Source organism: Mytilus californianus, unplaced genomic scaffold (genome assembly GCF_021869535.1).
Source record: "Mytilus californianus isolate M0D057914Y unplaced genomic scaffold, xbMytCali1.0.p SCAF_4, whole genome shotgun sequence".
Classification (NCBI taxonomy): domain Eukaryota; kingdom Metazoa; phylum Mollusca; class Bivalvia; order Mytilida; family Mytilidae; genus Mytilus; species Mytilus californianus.
Window position 1 is genome coordinate 52,810,320 of NW_026262690.1, and position 20,700 is coordinate 52,831,019.

A 20,700-nucleotide genomic window follows, 5' to 3' on the forward strand; every position below is an offset into this window, starting at 1 on the left:
CTAGCTTACTTACATGCATCACCGGGGGTTTCACCAGTCCAGAAATATAATTAATTTGGCCATTTACTGTTAATGAAATGATGATATTATTCGAAACACTCGGGTTTTTTTTTTACCTCCATGCATATCATGTTTGGTCTTTAGCTAGATTTTAAATTTTCGGTTTTCAGTTCTCTCAACCTTTTGTATTTTTATTGATTTGGCTTTTTAGTTGTTTTAGATAGAGCGCCATTGCTGAGTCTTATGTAGACGAAACGAGTGTATTATACTGCATGTTCTGGTCATGACGTCTCGCAAAATGCAAGAAAACTTTCGTTTTTATCAGAATAAACAATAGGTGAATTTTATTTTAAATCAGTATTTATTTCCCACATGTAAACTTAAACTTCCCTGATCGTTTAAATGATGTTTCTACTGTGTGTAAACCTTAAGTTAACAAAAATCCATATAATCCACAATTAATGTCTCAAATGTTACACGAAAATGTTCAATAATATAAAACAAAGTATTTGAAAAATAAAATAAGGTGTCATCATCGACCTATTTGCACCAGATGTAATCCTGCAGTTAGAATTAGATGAATTCTCTGAACACATCAACATCTGAACATCTCTGAAAAAAGTGAAAATATCTTCATTACGAATATGACACTCAACTCAATTTAAGTTAATTCTAAATATAATTGCTAAAAACGTAAATAGATCACTAAAGGGCAATAACTCCTATAAGCGTCAGACCTATAAATTCACCCATATTGGAGTATTTGTAGATCTTATATCTCTGATATGTTTTGTTATGTAAAGTTATTCTATACTATAGTGTTTATAATAACAAAATAAATGCAAAAAACTCAAAAATGGGTAACTTCATTTTAACTTTGGTGGATAGTTGTCTCATTGGCAATCAAACCACATCTCCTTATTTTTATAAACATTGTCATTGAAGGCAATAATTACTACGAGGACTCGACAGACGATTTCGGCCTATTAGACTTATTTGGATATCTTATTTTGCTAATTTTGCAGTTTATATTTTCTTTTTTCTACTTTTGTTTGCGCTAAAAAATAATTAAAGGGTACACATTGACTTTAAAGATCAACAACTTCTACACGGATTTAACTATTTCGACCCAGCTGACTTATTTGTAGATCTTGTCTAGCTGATTATGAAGACAAAAAAGTTTCTCTCTATCTACAATGGTTTTAATAAAATAGCCAAAAATGAAAAAAATGAAAAAACAAAAAAAAAAATAAACACGTAATCTTGAAATTCAGAACATCAATAGCGGTTTGTATATATTTTTTTTAGTTCGGACGCAGAATCATTTTAAACTTAATATCCAACGGATGCAAGTAGCTAAGTTGGGTTCAAATTGGCCCAGTAGTTCCAGATGAGAATATTTTTGTAAAAGTTTTGGCTCTTCTGGTGTGCTGAATATGTAGTTAAAGGCTTAATCGTAATTTTTAATCATCTTTTTCAACTCAAAAGTTATTTAGCTATAAATCTTTCTTACCTCGGATTATCTATGCAAGATGGGGATATTCCTTTCTCTGTAAAACGCCCCTGCAGATTCTTAATTGATTCACTTGAACATGTTTCTCTGAAAAATTATCAAGAACAATGTATTACTCACTACTGTAAGAATATACCGTTGTTTCGACTTGTTGTCATTTATAGTTTGAATAGTTGTTTCCTTACTTGCGACATCAGAATGATCACCGGAGCTATACACTAGGATAGTGTTGACACTGATACATATTCAGTACACACTTTTGAGCTCTAGATCTGGTGTTTAATGCATGTCGATAGTTACTTCGATCTGATTTGCAACGCACTAGAATTATACTTTTGGAATCTTTATCGAGATTTAAAAAAAAAAATGTTTAAACCGATCTACATAAAGAACCATGTACAAATTAAAAAAAATATCTAACAGCACATAAAAATCAAACACAGATTTTTTTTCAAATTGTTTTAACAAGTTAAACTAGAGGCTCTCAAGAGCCTGTGTCGCTCACCTGTATTTACTGATGTTTTGGAAATCATGTAAAATAAGGTTAAAATCATAATTAATAGTATTAGACATTAGATATTATAATGATATCTAAGATAATAACAAAAAACTGCAAATTTTTTGTAAAATTACTAACTCAGGGGCAGCAACCCAACAACGGGTTGTCGGATTCGTCTGAAAATTTCAGGGCAGATAAATCTAAATCTGATGAACATTTTTGCCACCTGTCAGATTTGCTCTAAATGCTTTAGTTTCAGAGATATATACCAAAAACTGCATTTTACCCCTATGTTCTATTTTTAACCAAGTCGGCCATGATGGTTAGAAGGCGGGGTCATCGGACAAATTTTTTAAACTAGATACCCTAATAATGATTATGGCCAAGTATGGTTAAATTAGTCTCAGTAGTTTCAGAGAAGAAGGTTTTTGTAAAAGATTACAAAAAATTAAAAAAATTGTTTAAAATTGATTATTAAGGGCAATAACTCCTAAAGGGGTCGACTGACAATTTTGGTCATGACAACTTATTTGTAGATCTTACTTTGCTGAACATTATTGCTGTTTACAGTTTATCTCTATCTATAATAATATTCAAGATAATAACCAAAAACTGCAAAATTTCCTTAAAATTACCAATTCAGGGGCAGCAACCCAACAACAGATTGTCAGATTTGTTTGAAAATTTCAAGGCAGATAGATCTTGACCTGATAATCAGTTTTACCTCATGTCAGATTTACTCTAAATGCTTTGGTTTCAGAGATATAAGCCACAATCTACATTTTACCCGTATGTTCTATTTTTAGCCATGGCGGCCATCTTGGTTGGTTGGCGGGGTCATCGGACACATTTTTTAAACTAGATACCCTAATGATGATTGTGGCCAAGTTTGGTTAGATTTGGCCTAGTGGTTTCAGAGGAGAAGATTTTTGTAAAAAGCTAACGACGACGGACGACGACGACGACGACACCGACGACGACGACGACGACGACGACGACGGACGACGGACGCCAAGTGATGAGAAAAGCTCACTTGGCCCTTCGGGCCAGGTGAGCTAATAATAACCAAGAGAGCTTCTATGGCGAGGTCGAGGCCACAATAATTTCAAATTACATTCTCAATATGTCTTTTGAAATCTTTTCCACTATGTTTATAATGTATACGTAGTTGCTTGTAAATAAATAAAGATAGAAAAAGCACACTTGACTTGTAACTCATGTTCTATAAAAATGATAATTTACAAAACTGGCATACAATCTGAATTAAAATGATGTTGACCACACATTCTGCAGTTATGTCACATTTTGAAATAATATGATATGCTTATTCGTATTATATTTTAAATGGACAATTCTCTTTCCGATGATGATATCACAACAAATTAATGCAATGAAGTATATTCAGAATTCTCATTGACGGACATGTGTAGTTTCGTAGAATCCTACGCTTAAAATAGAACATCGCCACTGTTTGAGGTAAAACAGAGACTTACACATTTTTGTTTAGGGACCAGCTGAAGCCCGCCTACGGGTGCGGTATTTTCTCGCTGTATTGAAGACCCATTGGTGGCCTTCGGCTGTTTTCTGCTCTTTGGTCGGGTTGTCTCTTTGACACATTCCCCATTTCCATTCTTAATTTTATATTTCACTTCTTAAATTAACGTTTCCGGGAAAGCGATCAATACTGGCTGATATGTCAAAATAAAATAAAACTTAAATGTTTGAAAATGTGTGTAATGTCAGGTCTAACTGATGTTTCTGGTATCAATCCATACCCTATAATTGTTCTTGAAAATTTGCTGCAAAACACTACCAAAAAACGTATGTACCAACCAACATTTCAGATCATCCAACACATACTCTTCTGTTTTTGTCAAAAGTTTGTTTCAACGACTTCAAAACTGATACAGTTAATTATTGTGAAATGCCTTGCTGTTTGATATAGTATTTACTTACAGTACAGGGTCATCCAAATGATGAACCATTAGTATTGTTGCTTTCTTTACTTTTGTACCATTTATATTTGGAAGTTCATAATTTCCAAAGTATCTAAGTAAACAAAACAAAGGCTGTTAGAGAAAGAGAGGTATGGATATATTTTTTTATAGAGGAGAAAGATAGGAACCGCAGTAGTAAATAGTTAGTTTTGGTAAAATTGTATATGAGCAACATGCTTACGTTTAGTTTTTGGCTAGAGTGTGGTGGTTTATATTTATCATATGAATGACGAGAAGTGAGGTAAATGTCAATGTAGTAGTCAGAAGGTACTTTTTATGCATTCATTTAATCTGTTTTCGTTTTTATGCGATAGGAGAACAGTAGGTAGGTCGTCTTATTGTCAATGACTTGTTTTGGTCAATCTAATTATAATTAAATCTCCGCACTTGCTCCTCGTTGTTTATATGTCGCGCGTGGGACTCGCGCGACATATAAACAACGAGGAGCAAGTGCGGAGATTTAATTTTAATTAGATTGTGTTTTGGTTTATAAAGTTTTGGCGAGCACATGCTTTTCCCTTTTCCTATTCGTTACAGGTGGATTTCTTGAAAGATATATTTTAACACGAGATGTAATATTTCAGCCGTACACTTTTATCCAATCTAACCGACAATTACAAGTCTGTTGGAAATTACCCATTGTCGATCTGGTCGACACTTACCGAGTCTGTTGGAAATTAACCATTGGCAATCTATTCGACACTCAAGAGTCTATTGGAAATATCCCATTGTCAATCTAGTCGACATATACGATATGAAAAAAAGAGATGTGATATGACTGGCAATGAGACAACTATCCACCCAAAATCAAATGAAGTGGGTATTAGCAATTATAGGCAACCGTACGCGGTCTTCAACAATGAGAAAAACCCATACCGTATAGTTGGCTATAAAAGGCCCCGACATGAACAATATGAAACAATTCAATTGAAAAAACTAACGGTCTAATTCATAACAAAACAAGTATGACAAACATGAACCAACGACAACCACTAACTACATGCTCCTGACTTTGGACATGCACATAAAGAATGTAGCGGGGTTAAATGTGTTTGTGAGCGCCCAACCCTTCCCTAACCAACTATAAAAACCAGTTGAAAATGGCTTAACTCATCAGATCTATACAAAGCAGAAAAACATCTAACAAAACACAGACCGGATGTGGCAAGGTATATATACATTCCTAACAACAAAAACGACACAAAGTACAGATCTGAGAGTACTCGCAGTTACTGACAGCTAGTTCAAAGCCAATAACAACTAATAAAATAAATTATGTATCTAAGACTAATATATCAATCAGTACACATCCAACATCCTATGGATTTAGTGTAAAGACGTGATTAACAGTCAGAGAAAAACATGACCCTGTGCTATGCCAAAATATAGGTATTGACAGATTGTAGTACCGTGAAAGTGTGTATGTGTATAACAATACTATTTAGTATAGTTTTAGTTTACTGATAACATAGTCAATATTTATACCAATAAAACAATATTCAAAGAAATAATTACAGTGTTGAATAGGTAACCTTTCAGTATAAGTTTATTTAAAGAATTGACAAGTTTACCCGGATCGTTCATATATTTCCGGGCTCGGTAAACAATATCACCGTAAAATGTAGGATGTGCTTTTCCGTCTGAAATAAGTTTTTCACAGGTACAGACCAAACTTGCAAAACAAATCTTTGTATCCATGGAATAATTTAGTAAAGGTTTCAAGTAATTTCTGATAACGAAATCCCTGATTTAATAATCTACCAGTAATACATAGATTACGCTCATTGGAATCCGAAACGTCACTACAGACACGGACATAGCGAACGAGTTGGGATATATAAACACAATTAGACGGTGCAAAAGGAACATCATCATCCCATCCAAAAAAGGAAAATTAACAATAGGGAAAGAAAACTCATCCCTTTTGTCGCAAAGTTTTGTGTAGAGTTTCTTGTGTAAAACTGAAATGTCTAAATCTAGGAAGGGACACTTATTGCTGTTAATATTTGAGATATTTAAGGTAAGTTCCTTTGAGTAAATTTCGGCAGTATGTATAGAGAATTCTTAATTATTTAGCGAAAAAATATCATCTAGATAACGGTAAGAGTCTATTGGAAACTATCCATTGTCGATTTAGTCGACACTTACGAGTCTGTTGGAAATGCTGGAGATATGCTTGCATTCAACATTACGTGGACATCTCCATAGGCATGTCTTGCATACTGCAAAGAGTTTTTAAATATTTTAAAATATAAATTAGAACACGATTTGTGAAAAAAGAATGTGATGAGTATTTATAGTATAAAACCTTAGTTTTATTTTATTGAAAAAGTAAAAGCAAGTCCTTATTTTTGATTGGATTTAAAATTTCAACAATTATTAATACATGCTCAAGTGTTTAAGTGTGTAAACACACAATGAGCAGATTTTAAAATAAATAGAAGTCGATTTGTTCACAGTACCATATAAGGATAAATATATTACCTTTATATTCACTTGTATGTACATACTACCAATAGAAAACCTTAGAGAAAAATTCAAGTCTATATCTTATATGATTAAAACATGTGCTTCATGCATGTGATACTTACAAGTATATTTACAGAATGCCAATAGAAATGTTATTTTCTTATTCTTAAAAAATTCGATCCTGCAATGGTAGGAGTGTCTTAGATTTCTGGTGATTGGAATGAAAATTCAATTACCGGTATCGTATAAGATCTTTTCTATAGTATATGTACATTCTTGCTAGCTTCAGTTTTCTGAGATCTCACAGAAAAAACATTCAAAGTCTGGAATTGCCTCTTTTTGTCTTGTTTTGTCCCTGATAAGTATTTTAAAGATTTTCGTATATCATTTATAGCAGGTTTGGTGCAGATAAGATTATGATTAGAAATACATACAAATAAAGATGCTGTTTCCCAAAATACAGACTGTGCAGACTTCTGGCAATCTGGACCTAATTCATACCCTGGACAAGTGCTCGGATACTTTTCTATTCCATCATGTTCTGATGAGTTTCCACACCATTCTATGTTATCAAATAAATAACCTAAAATTGAACAAAACAACAATTTTCTAAAAATAATTAAGACCATTACCGCACATTTTGAATATGAACATTAGCTTTCGGTTTGTAGATATCGTAAAAGATCACTACCAACGAGTGTATTAGGTGTCAAATACATCGAATAAACAAAAAATGTCCATCATGTATCTAGCGAATACGTTTTACAATATTTACATGCATGCACGTTAGAAAAACTTCTGTTTATGCGATTCTCCCAAATCTTTCTTTTATTTGATCCAAAACATAGTTCTTTATTATACTCATCCAATGTTAACTGGTCTTGTGCAACACGACAGGTAGCCCTAATGGAGCGGGAACTTTACTGCTTATCTTTCCGGAGCACTTGAGCAACACGACGGGTGGCACTAGTGGAGCTGGAACTTTACTGCTTTCCTTTCCGGAGCACTTGAGCAACACGACAGGTGGCACTAGTGGAGCGGGAACTTTACTGCTTTCCTTTTCGGAGCACTTGAGCAACACGACAGGTGGCACTAGTGGAGCGGGAACTTTACTGCTTTCCTTTCCGGAGCACTTGAGCAACACGACAGATGTCACTAGTGGAGCGGGAGCTTTACTGCTTTCCTTTCCGGAGCACTTGAGCAACACGACAGGTGGCACTATTGGAGCGGGAACTTTACTGCTTTCCTTTCCGGAGCACTTGAGGTGTCATACCACCAATTACTCCCTCCAATTCAGAACGTATGTAAAAGTAGGCCTACTCGGACAAAACATAGTGCATTTGATGTCATCAGATTTCCAGAAAACCAGGGGTTATTTTTAGTGGTACCTCAGTTTAGGAGGTCTCTTCTTTCTTATAAGATTTTAAAGGTATGTTGAAAATTGGCATGTAGAAAGGTGGTATCTGTACGATTCAGGATATACCCGGTTTCTATGAAGTTAAACTTAAGGTAAAATATTTAGAAAGCTGTGAAAATTGCAAAATTTGGTTGAACAGATTGGGATTTTTAATTGGTGGTCTGACACCTTTAAAGCGAAAAGCGGTGAAATTCCAAAATCAGATAACAATTGCTTTTTTTGTCTTAACTGATCATTTGGAATGATAGTAGCCACATTTCAATTTTTTTTTGGCAAAAGGTCACATATTGCAAATTTCGAGCCTTAAACCTGAATTTGTGCTATTTTTAGCTTTTCCCAACCTGACAATATGCTTTCATATAAAAAAATATCCTAAATTGTTATGAATTCACAGTAAGTTGTTTCTGTGGTATTAAACATTAAAACATAGGTTGTTTACCACTCAAAAACACTAAAAAAAACTTGTCGTCATGAAGGTTTAATGAATTTATTTGAATTTTACCCCTTATATCATTGCGTCATACCATGTAATTGACAGATAATATAGCCTAATGTAAACAGTGCATAAACTCTCCACAATCCCATTTATTGTCTCAAATGAAAGTTTTCTACCTTAAATTTTATTGACTGATAGTAAATAAAAACAGTTTAATGACCATAACTGCACTTTTGATCAATTAATAATAGTCTTATTACTGGAACCTGGTGAAAAAGGGGGGTAATTATTTCTTGACTCTTCGAAACCTTGGATTTTTTACTAAACTCATTGTAAAAATAGTGGAAAGTCTTTAAAGCAGTAGGACAAACAAGAAAAAATCAACCAAACCTGATCTTGATATTGAAAGTTTATGTTCCTGTAGTCTAAAATGAAATTTTCTATTAAAGTCATACATTAGTCAGTTTGAATTGAGCTGTGAATATTGTAATTTAAGTCGCATTATGCTCAGATAGGATTTTTTTAAACTATAAAATGACCAAGGATTAAGAATAAAGCAAAACAAAAGATTTTTGATCAACTTTTTTTGCTCTTTAGGTGTCAGACCACCAATTACTCCCTCCAATTTAGAACGTATGTAAAAGTAGGCCTACTCGGACAAAAAATAGTGCATATGATGTCATTATTTACTTAAACTTACTAACAAATTTGCAGAAATGAAACGTTTGGTGAAAGAGAATTAATGCGCACCAAAGTATACTAATTTAAGATTTCCAGAAAACCAGGGGTTGTTTTAAGTGGTACCTCAATTCGGGAGGTCTCTTCTTTCTTATAAGATTTTAAAGGTATGTTGAAAATTGGCATGTAGGAAGATGATACCTGTACAATTCACTTAAACTTAAGGTAAAATATTTAGAAAGCTGTGAAAATTGCAAAATTTGGTTGAACAGATAGGGATTTTTAATTGGTGGTCTGACACCGCAACACGACAGGTGGCACTAGTGGAGCACGAACTTTACTGCTTACCTTTCCGGAGCACTTGAGTCCAACTTTTTTTTTCGTTGGGAGTTTTGCTCAATCTTTCAGTTTGAAGATAGTGTTAAATTGACTGTTGTTTTTTTTACGTCGTTTTTTCATGTTTCTTTAAGTTTGTTTTCGACTTATGATTTTTCATTGTCCCTTTGTATTTTTGCACTCTTTTAAGTACAACTTCATTGAAAATTAGCAGATGCATTAAAAGGATGTCTGAGATAATTACTGTTTTGATCAAGCACCAATTTTATTGAGCGAAATACAAGACAGTCATTTGTAAATTGCTAATAAGTGTTTCAATTTGGATTTTTTCAGTAACAAGCAATGAAATGAGTACATATTTACAGAAGGTCTCATTTTAGAAAGAAAAGTCGAATTTCAGAATTTTTTCTATTATGGTATCGACACCACTTAGGACATTGACTTTTACATTTAATTTCAGGACAATTCCAAGTTGCCTATAAAATATAACGATTAATCTATCATCAATGTGATATTTAAAGTTGGAATTAATAAAACAATGGTCACAGGAAAGCTTTACATGTTAAATAATTTTCTCCAAATTCACCAAAATAAGAAAGGATTTTTTAAACAAAAATGTGTTGGTTGCCTCTTAACACTTTTGAGGTTACCAGTTAACACTTTTTTTACCTGTTAACGTATCTGATATTGTGTAATATTTGTTTCCGCTGTTACTGTACCACATGACAAAAGGATATACTCCTTCCCAAAAAAGAAACTGCAACGAGAAAAACTTAAAATTTAGATTAATCATTTAAATATTCTATTAATAGACTATTTTCGTTTGATATGCTGTTTTAAGAAAGTAAATGACAAAATACAATGACAAAAATCAAAATGCGAAAAACAGATCACGCAATCTCAAAAAAAAAAAAAAAAAATACAAGACAAAGATAGTCCACAAAACATGATACCGAAAAATTAGTACTTGAAGGGTTTTTCAAAATATTCCTTAGTAATGAAATTAGACTAGTACGTTTTTTGACAAGCTTTAACATTGTCTAGAGTCAGAGTTGCATGCGAGCCTTGTCAATTTATTAACTGAGGGTTATCATTTTATTAAACATTACCACCATGTTACCTTGTTTTCTGGTACAAAATGCTGACTCGCTGTAACGAAGTCTTCATAAGCACTTATGGAGAAATTACATTTTGGTTGATATGCTGCTGCCAGTTTTACCTTTGACCACAAATCACTACAGTCTATAGAGCTGTAAAGAAACACATGGAATCATTGTCTTTTCGAAATGCCTGTACCAAGTCAGGAATATGACAGTTGTTTTCCATTTGTTTGATGTGTTTGAGCTTTTGATTTTGCCATTTGATGAGAGAATTTCCGATTTGAATTTTCTTTGGAGTTCGGTATTTCTGTTATTTTACTTTTATTTTTTTCGGAAGAAAAATATTCCATTTAAACTTAATATATTTTTTACCAGCAATACATATGTAGAATAATATGGTGATGATTAGAATGGTTAAAGTGGGTATAGATATTATATATTGTCTCATGAACTTCTTTAAATACGTCCCGTGCTGAACGGTCGTCCGTTTAGAGTTGTGGGATGTATTATAAATACGCATCCATGTAGAAACAGGATAAAACTTTCTATCCGTCGTCCTGTTTAAAATTAAAAAAAAATTACTACAATCATTGAATAATTGACATGTTGGGTCTGGATAATAGCTTACCTGGCCCATATGACCACCTGGCCGCATTTGCGATCACTTGGCGTCGATCATCGTTGTCATGGTCCGTTAACCCTAAAAAAAATCTGCTCTGAAACTAATAGACCAAAATCATCCTTGGGGTATCTGTTTTTAAATTGTGGCCGGTGATCTCGCCGGATGACCAACATGGCTGCCAAGGATGAAAATAGAGCATATGGGTAAATTCATTATTGTCTATTATTTTGAAAACCGTTATAGATAGAGAAAATCTGAATAGGGCAACATATTCAAATTGTTAATGAATTTCTCTCGAGTATTGACAACGACGAAGTTTCTCCCGATTCGAATATTTCAGTAAATATAGGTAGACCACAACTTGATCTACTTTTAAAGAACCTTAAGACGTGTTAAGCTAGTGGCATCGATGAGATTCCTAATGAATTCTTAAAGTTTGGCGGAGATGTGCTAGTTGATTTTTCACGATAATATCTGACCTCGAAACTGTACCTGATGATTGGCAAAAAGGCATCATCAACCCCATACATAAATCAGGATCTGCTTTTTATATTGATAATTATAAAGGTATCACGCTTACTTCTAATCTGTATAAAGTATATTAAAAAAATGGAAGAATCTGTAATGTCCTACTTGAAAGAAAATAATATTTTAGACGAGGTCCAGGGAGCTTTTAGAAAAAACAGAAGAACCGATGACCATATTTTTACACTACAATGTATTTGTTCTATTTGTAAGGCTAACAACATAAAACGTTTCTCGCTTTCCTAGACCTGTCCAAGGCTTTTGATAGAGTCTGGGAGATGGTCTTTTCTATCTATTGTGGAGAAACGGTATTTAAGGCAAGACTGTATAGCCATTTCAATTAATATTTTATAGTGTGTCTTTTTATGTTGTAATGTTACACTACTGTTTCAGGTTAGGGTGAAGGTTGGCGCCTGTTAAAACGTTTAAACCCGCTGCATTTGTATGCCCATGTCCTAAGTCAGGAGCCTGTTCAGTGGTTGTCGTTTGTTGATGTGGTTCATAAGTGTTTCTCGTTTCTCGTTTTTTTTTATATAGATGAGACCGTTGGTTTTCCTGTTTGAATTGTTTTACACTAGTCATTTTGGGACCCTTTATAGCTTGCTGTTCGGTGTGAGCCAATGCTCCGTATTAAAGGCCGTACTTTGAACTATAATTGTTTACTGATTACACATTGTGACTTGGATGGAGAGTTGTCTCATTGGCACTCATTCCACATCTTCTTATTTCTATCTAAGTTCTGGAAATTGCTCAAATAACTGTATAGCAATGTATAAAATAAAGTATTGTTTTGTTTCTAGTGAAACAGGTTTCTTCAGCCAAGAATAAAGGCCTGAATCAAGGCAGAGTTTTGTCTCCGACACTTTTGTTCTGTTCTAATGAATGACCTCGTAGGTATGCTTGAAGCCAGTTATTTGGGCGTTCAGCTCTCCTCACAAATTTTGAACTGTTTAATGTTTGCTGATGATGTAGTCCGAGAAGGAACTGCAGTGTCTGCTAAATAGAACAGCCAAATTTGCATCAAAGTGAAATTTAAAGTTTTACCCAAAGAAATCCAATTATGATAGAAGGTAAGCGCTAAGATAAAACTAAGAAATGGCACCTAGGAAATGAGCATTTGGACGAGACTAATGAATATAAATATCTAGGAGTTTATTTTACCCGCTCTTTGACTTTTACTAATTATATCAATCATTTCTTAAAAGATATTTTCGAGCGCAAACTGAATTATATGACTAAGCTACTGTAAATTTACAGTACTTAATTAGCACGGATCTTTTAATCGCATATCTTTTGGGGATGTTCTCTGGAACTCGGTTATCCGACCGTCTTTAGCACACGGATGTGTCGTATGGCTACCGTCGTCCACTTTGAGTCACCAAATACTTGAAACATAACAATATAAAACGGCTAAACTGATTTTTAATACTAAGATGAATATCCCAAAATCTGTTCTTTTCCTAGACTTGGGATTGGAGCCAATAAAAGATTTTTTTGATAGACAAAGGGTGTCTTGTTTTGCTAGGAAGTTTCTTGGAAGGTTTGTTCGTAGAAGGGAATATCAAGTAATAAATAATAAAAGCAGTCTAGATGTTTTCTCTAAATTTGATTTTGCGCAAGGAAGGAAGCCCTATCTGTCGAACTTGCTGGACTTTAAGTCCTGCTTGAGTGGTCTGAATTTTCTTCTATACAAAATGAATACTTTATAGTAACTGATATAAATGAATATTAAAGTTCTACTTTCCCGGGCCTCTGTTTCACAGGGTTAGCGTCCTACGATAAAATACAAATACTGATTGGTGATTATTTTTATAAGGTTGATCCATATATTAGTAAAAATATGGACAGTTTAAGTAAAAAATGTTGTCTGTATATATTCATTGCATATGCTGTTAGACGCATGTGTGGATACTCTGTCCGCAAAAGCCCCCGTTGTAAAGGGTTAGGTTCTAAATAAATATATATATACATATAAAAATAAAAGAACATTTGTTGTTCGACTTGTTAGTCAAATGCGTTTTGTTAAAATATACTTTTTCACTTTTTTGGTCTTTTGGAAAATGTTGTTTGTGCTGTATTTAGACCCCTCTAACAAGAAATTTGTTTTGCATGCACACGTATAAAAATTGCGGTTTTTATCCAACGCAATTATAGGTTTGAACGTTGTTTTCAATTTAGACTTGTTTATATTTTTTCGTTTGGGCTTGTATTATATTTGCCTTAGGGTTTATATGATCCGTTCATCATTTTTTGACTCCTCAAAATTCAACAGTCTATCCTAAATTGAGGTAAATTGTTGGGCTTTCCAAATACCGTTTCGATTCCTTACATCACTGAAGAGACATTATTTGTCGAAATCCGGATATGGTGTACAAAAACGTTTGCACCTTTTGTTTGCGGTATACCATCTTTTCCGCAAGTTTATTGTTTTCTGTTTGGTATTAAATTTATAATTAAGATCCATTTATTACATCGGTGATCCGTTTATTTGGCAATCGCCAATGGCGACAGCAGGGTTTAAGATCATTTGTTGTTCGACCTGTTTGTCAAATGCGTTTTGTTAAAATATACTTTTTCACTTTTTTGGTCTTTTGGAAAATGTTGTTTGTGCTGTATTTAGACCCCTCTAACAAGAAATTTGTTTTGCATGCACAAGTATAAGAATTGCGGTTTTTATCCAACGCAATCATAGGTTTGAACGTTTTTTCAATTTAGACTTGTACATATAAAAATATATATAACTGTTGTCTATTTTGACCAAAATTGACAGACGACTTCTTACAGGATTTATTGCCCTAAAAAATGACAATTGTTATAATATTTTTTTAAAATCTATTTTTGACTTGTATATTTAAAACTATGATAAATAGAGAATAACGTTTTGAAGCACAAATCATCAGCAAGACAACATCTAAGAATAAATCAGCATGGCAAAATCGTCAGTCGTCTTTTTATAGAAGTTATTGTCCTTAAATGACAATTTTTACTATTTATTTTGTTTTACCTGTTATCTTGAAAACTATTGTAGATAGAGAAAAAATTTGTTTTAAAGCAAAAGTGAAGAGCAATGCAAGATCTATGAATATCTCAACATAGCCGAAATGATCAGACGACTCCTTAAAGGGGCATTAGCTGTCAAATTCATGTTCACCGATTATACTCAAATTCTCATATTTGATATATAACATACTAAAACGACGTATATCCAAATTACAAAAAATCTAAAATAAAACAATTAATAATGCATGGACTCGATAATATGTATCAACATTTCGTGTGTCTTTTTGTCTAGATGCCATATAATTAACTCCGAAGACTGCCGACGGTCATATAACCCGATATAAACATAAATATAAACAGAGAGTGATCACGTGCAATTGGATTTTTCTTAGTCTGTTTGATGTCATATTGTAGGTTAAAAAGTATGTTAATCATCGTTTTTACCTGTATAAGAATGATTTTGTGTGGATCGAATCAGTCAACCAAATGGTTCATCCGTGTTTCACTTTCAATGTTGACATTCTTTTCCTTTTAATAGCTGAATACATACATTGTACGTTACCCATGTCCAGCTAAGTGAAGTGAATAATTCATCAGCCATGTTTCTTAGCTTATTTTGACAAAATTGAATCAAACTGGCTGCTAAAAGAGATTTATCATTTCACTATTTCACTTTCATTACTGATGGAAAAAAAAAACAAAAAAAAACATATTTATATATCTCGTAGCTAATGCCCTCTTAAAGGTGTTATAGCCTTTTAATTATGATTTATTACCAAATTTCGCATTTTGATTAAAAAAAAATGGATAGTAGAAATAGAAAAATATTTTCGACTCAAATTACCAGAAAGACGAGATCTACAAGTAATTCAAAATAGCAGATATTTTCAGTCGTCATCCAATAGACCTTCCCCCCAAGGGTGACTAGGGAATAGAAGTATAGTCACCATTGGTCTTCCTCCGACCGGCAGTAAAACCCTTGCTAAAGTGGGGCGTCCGTTTGGCTGTGCGGGATGTACCAATTTGCAGCCACGTCCGGTCAGAATGGGGACGTTAAGGGCATACGATACAGTTTTGATCCCGTAATGAAATTTTGATGAAAATTTGCATATAGGCTATTTTTTACCTGATTAAATCAAATATGCAATAAAAGATATACCATCATGTGCTACTTTTTGAGTAAATTGAGGTTGAAGTTTCAGATATTTCCTCAAAATTCAGTTTGTGGACGTATTTTTCCTTTTGACAGATATACATAACTTTTTCGTTTTAAAAGATAAACACAAGCTGTTTTTTGTTAAATTATTTGTAATTTCTGTTTTATATAAATGTTCTATAAATTTGTACATTTTATTTTTACAAATAACTCATATTTATCAAATGTTCATGAATGTAGAAAAAAACGTCATTTTTTTGCTGTATATTTATCAAATTTAAAATAATTGCACTATTGACTTTTTCATGAAAATTAGTACACATAATTTTCATACGTAATCAAACCAAATGTCATTTTAAAAAAGAAGGGTCCATGAACTCGTTTTCAAGTTAAATCAGTTTGAATGATAAAAATCAGTCGAAAACTGCATCTTTTCCCGATAAGTCACAGTTTGACGTCGCGAAAATAACAATTCTAACATGACGTTCTTCAAACGCTTTGAGTACACACCCGTGGTAAAATATGAATATATTGTTTGAGCTGTTCTAATCGTACTCCCGCGTCATATGTTTTTTTATGAATGAGCTACCCGACGTCATAGAACGATGACGTAAGAATATAAGCATTTTACGGGAAAATACACGCTTGTGAAACCGAAAATCATCACAAGAAGGAAACGTAAACAAACGATGCAAAAATGTGTTATATAAGCCATTTTTTTGTATACATATAAGACATATAAGTACAATTATAATTTAGATTCATCCCTTACCTTTCTAAATATGTTATTGTAAATAGTTTAAGCATGTCATTTATTCAGTTTGCTCCGGTCTTTTACGTCAATTTACTAGTGCGTTTATTTATGGGAACGGCAAATAATGCCTTCATCTATAGCGCTTCGATCCAAAACAATTGCCGTATTTGTCCTAATAGAATCGAAATAATTCATGGGGGCTTGAATATATCGTGATTTTACCACGGGTTGTCCCTTTATGCCGATATTTTACCCCTCGCTATCGCTCAGGGTAAAATATTTGTCATAAAGGGCCAACCCGTGGTAAAACCACGATATATTTAAGCCCCCATGAATTATTTCTTAATTTACGTTAGCAACGTCATTACTCCCCTGTAACTGTATCGTATGCCCTTAAATCCGATGCCTCGTATAAAGAGAGTACCACGCTCTTTGCACGTTAAGAACCCTTGCAACAACTCTTTGAGGGGTCTTTAGGTGACCTGTTGCAAGGCTAAATTTCTGTCCCTATCCAATATATCCTCATTTCCCGTGGCAGTCTAAATTCCTCCGACCTTAATCCCGGACGCCCCTATTACAGAACCTACCTATTGTATTTATTGTTAATTTGTTCTCGTCCTGAATATGCATGAAATATTTGCCACTGGACGTTAAGCAACCAACAATCAATCAATCAATCTAATAGACCTTGACATGAGGACTTTTACTTATTGTTTACACTCTGATTAAAACCCTTAGTATATACAGAGAAACTTTTTATAGACAAAATGAACAGCAATACGAGATAAAAAAGATTTTGATTCATGAATAATATTCTAATCTATACCGTTGGAGAGTAGTCATTAGCTCATTAGGGGACAGTCATACGGAATATATATCCCATTACCAAGACAAATTGTTCTGAGCAGATCTCACGTCTTAATGCCACTTTGTTGACGGAGAAACAACAAATACCATTTTAACGTCTTTGGATTGATCAAAAGCACTGGTCTAATTAGGCATGTTCATTAACTGTTTGGCTTGTGCGGTTAAACATATTACCTCAAACATGTCCTTTTTATCATATGAAGTAAAATTAATACAAAACTTACCTGTTACACAATATCTTTGGCCCATAGTCTTGTTTATATAATAAGCATTTTCCAAGAAAAAGCTCTCGCCATTCTGCAGTTTCTCTGCGAGAAGAACGTTCAACACAGGCAAATGAAGAAACAACAAAAATTGCTTCTAATACAATTGACTTGAAAACGACAGCCATTAAACTTAAGGATGTAAAAATACATCCGTAATACTTAGCTTAAGATAAAATTAGTTGTGTGACCCACACAGATTATAATCTTCACAACTTTGGTATTTGATTGTAGGTATATCGGCTTATATTAACTATCTTGACATAATAATAACAATTATACTGCACTCGTTCTATTTGAGCAGTCAAAATGCGTTGACCGTATATTTCTATGTCATATACAGTCACTGACCTGATATAACTTTTCCTCATGAATATTTAAATAAAAATTGCCAAAATTATAATTAATTATTCATACGACCTATTCAACCTGTTCTTGTTTCCAAAGAATACAACGACTCAAACTTATTTCTTTTGCTAAAAAAAATCATATTTCACTTGTTAATAGTTTTGGTTTGCAAACTATAAATCATTATGTTTTTTGCTTATTGTTGATATTTTAGTTCATTCTCAAACAAATTCGTTCACCATCGATTGCAGGTTTTAACAGGTAATGTACATTTCATTGTGTTGTATATTTCTCCGCCTGCTTGATATGAGGCCTTTTTATAAAAGGGGGAAGTTTCCCAATATCTAAATCAAATAATAACATTAACACATTAAACAACAATTGAAAATGTTTTTTTTTTATATTTCAGTATAAAGACAATAATAGTGCATTGACTTGACATATCAACGATATAAGGATTCGGCCCGAACCGGGGAAAAAGCTCGGCAGAGCCTCGCATTTCCCCGTTTCTAAGCCTCATCCTTATATCGTTGATATGTCAAGTCAATGCACTATTATTGTCTATTTACATCTTCTTCTTTAATTACACCCCAGTTCTATTGTTATACTTCATAGTTTCTATTTCTGAAACAAATGTAAATTGAATCGATCTATGGTTACGAATAATAATGGATTTTGACCACAGTGTGTGACGAGCGGGGTTTCTGGAAACCCCTGCTTCTATACATCCCGAAAACATTGTCCATTGTTATTCATAACAATAGAAATTGTTTTTTTAATAGCATGAACATAAGAGATTACGAATAGTGTTCACTACAAGTTGTTTCATGACATATTAAAAAAAACATATTTCAGGAAATTCCAAGAGCGAAAAAAATATACAGCATCTATTTCGAATAAAAAAAAATCATTTAAATACTCCTTTGCTTGAAGCTACAATTTTAATCCCATATGGCAATGTCTTAAAGAACATATATGTAAAGAACTTTTATTTGAATTATACATTCAAAACATATAGTTTTCATTTGGACTAAGTTTTAATCATAAAATAAATATTAATGTTTGGATTGTTGAAGACTAATGATGGCACCCAGGGGCGGATCCAACCATTTTTAAAAGGGGGTGCCAACCCAGGATAAAAAGGGGGGGGGGGGGGGGTTCCAGCCATATGTCCCCATTCAAAAGCAATGATTGTAAAAAAAAGGGGTTCAAACCCCCGGAATCCAATCCCCTCTTGAATTGCCCCAAAATAGGGGGGGGGGGGGGTTCCTACATATGCAATCTGTATTTTTGTAGGTTAAGCGCGTCCGGTCGTCGGGTTTCTAATCCAGACACACCTATCCCTCAGTATGTTCGAATATGAATGTTTATAATTAATGTTGAGAAAGTGGGGGGAAGGGGGGGGGGGGGGGGGGGCTTTTTTGATAAAACTGTAACACGTAAAATACATTTATGATTACCTTCATTTAAATGATACATGTAAGTACTTTGGGTTATTAATATTGCGTTATCTTCAGTCTCTTCTGCCAAATCCAACGCCTGACTCTTGTACGACTTTGCCCCCCGCAGAGCTATAGAAAAACAGTACATTAACGGGTGTTACACGGACTCTTTTTAGATGATACACGGACTCTTTTTAGTTGTTACACGGACACTTTTTATGAATAGATTCACTCGTGCATGATCAGTGAGTTCATGGGCACTTTAACTTTCAATTAGATTTGAACTTTTTGGTTCACCGACATATTTCCTGTCTTTTTATTAAACAAAATATTTACGTTAGCATCAATATCTTTTTTCAAACATTTTCAGTAAAATACTATTCATATCAGTACACTAAGGGATTAGACATTTAACTTCAAAAAGAGGGGTGGGGGTATGGTTTTCTCCTAAAAAAAAGATATTTTGATCCCAAATTTTATGAGAAAAAATTTACTATGGTCAAGCAGATGACAAATTAATGTTCTGCATGATTCCTGATTTTCCGAATACCGTATAGTGCTCATTTAAACAAAAATATTTGGGTGATGGCGTTGAAAAGTAAATAGTTAATATACTCAGAAAAGAACATACCGCCCCATTTATGAAGCAAAATAATCGGTCAATAAATGTTTTCTTCGATATATGGACATGAATAGTATTTTGGACAGTGCTGAAAGTAAAGAAATGATGATACCGACGTTCATATTTCAATAAAAAAAGACAGGAAATAAGTAAATAAAAATCAAATCTTATCAAAAGATAAAATCCCTATCAACTCACCAATGCACGATTGATCCTATAAAAAAAAAGTGTTCGTGTAATACACGTCCAAATAAGCAGCAAATCTAGAAGAAAATCATTCAACTTATGTCCTCAATTTTGGACGGTAAGCTGCGATTGGACCATATAGTAACACGTGTTTAATCCCGATCAACACTTGCAGATCTAGAGACGAGCATGAATTTAAAAAAAAAATCAAAGTATATGCCTGAATATATATAATATTATAAATAAGACAAAATCCATTTTTCATAACATTTCATTCACTAATGAAGTAGGAAATTCATTCTTTTGATACATTTATATTGTTATTGAATTTATATATACATATATATCAGTTGCGGATCCAGCCATTTTAAAAAAGAGGGTTCCCAATCCAGGACAAAACAGGGGGGGGGGGGGGGGGGGGTCCAACTATATGTCCCCATTTAACTGTATTGATCGTTCAAAAAAGGGGT

At 33.5% G+C, this 20,700-nt stretch overlaps 1 protein-coding gene across 3 annotated transcripts; it reads right to left on the reverse strand.

Annotated features, from left to right (window-relative positions):
- Positions 1-130: 130 nt before the first annotated feature.
- LOC127738236 (ADP-ribosyl cyclase/cyclic ADP-ribose hydrolase-like) lies at positions 131-18,372 on the reverse strand. 3 transcript variants are annotated; one of them, XM_052249413.1, is made up of 8 exons: positions 17,594-18,372; positions 10,466-10,595; positions 10,015-10,102; positions 6,913-7,061; positions 6,158-6,231; positions 3,969-4,061; positions 1,514-1,600; positions 131-612 (listed from the first exon to the last, which is right to left on the reverse strand). In XM_052249413.1, the coding sequence occupies exons 1-8, from the start codon at positions 17,758-17,760 to the stop codon at positions 474-476; spliced, it is 927 nt and encodes a 308-aa protein (XP_052105373.1). In that variant the 5' UTR covers positions 17,761-18,372; the 3' UTR covers positions 131-473. The 3 variants fall into 3 exon arrangements, with proteins under 3 accessions (XP_052105373.1, XP_052105374.1, XP_052105375.1); XM_052249414.1 differs by lacking the exon at positions 3,969-4,061; XM_052249415.1 differs by lacking the exon at positions 10,466-10,595 and having other exon boundaries at positions 17,594-17,677.
- Positions 18,373-20,700: the final 2,328 nt, after the last annotated feature.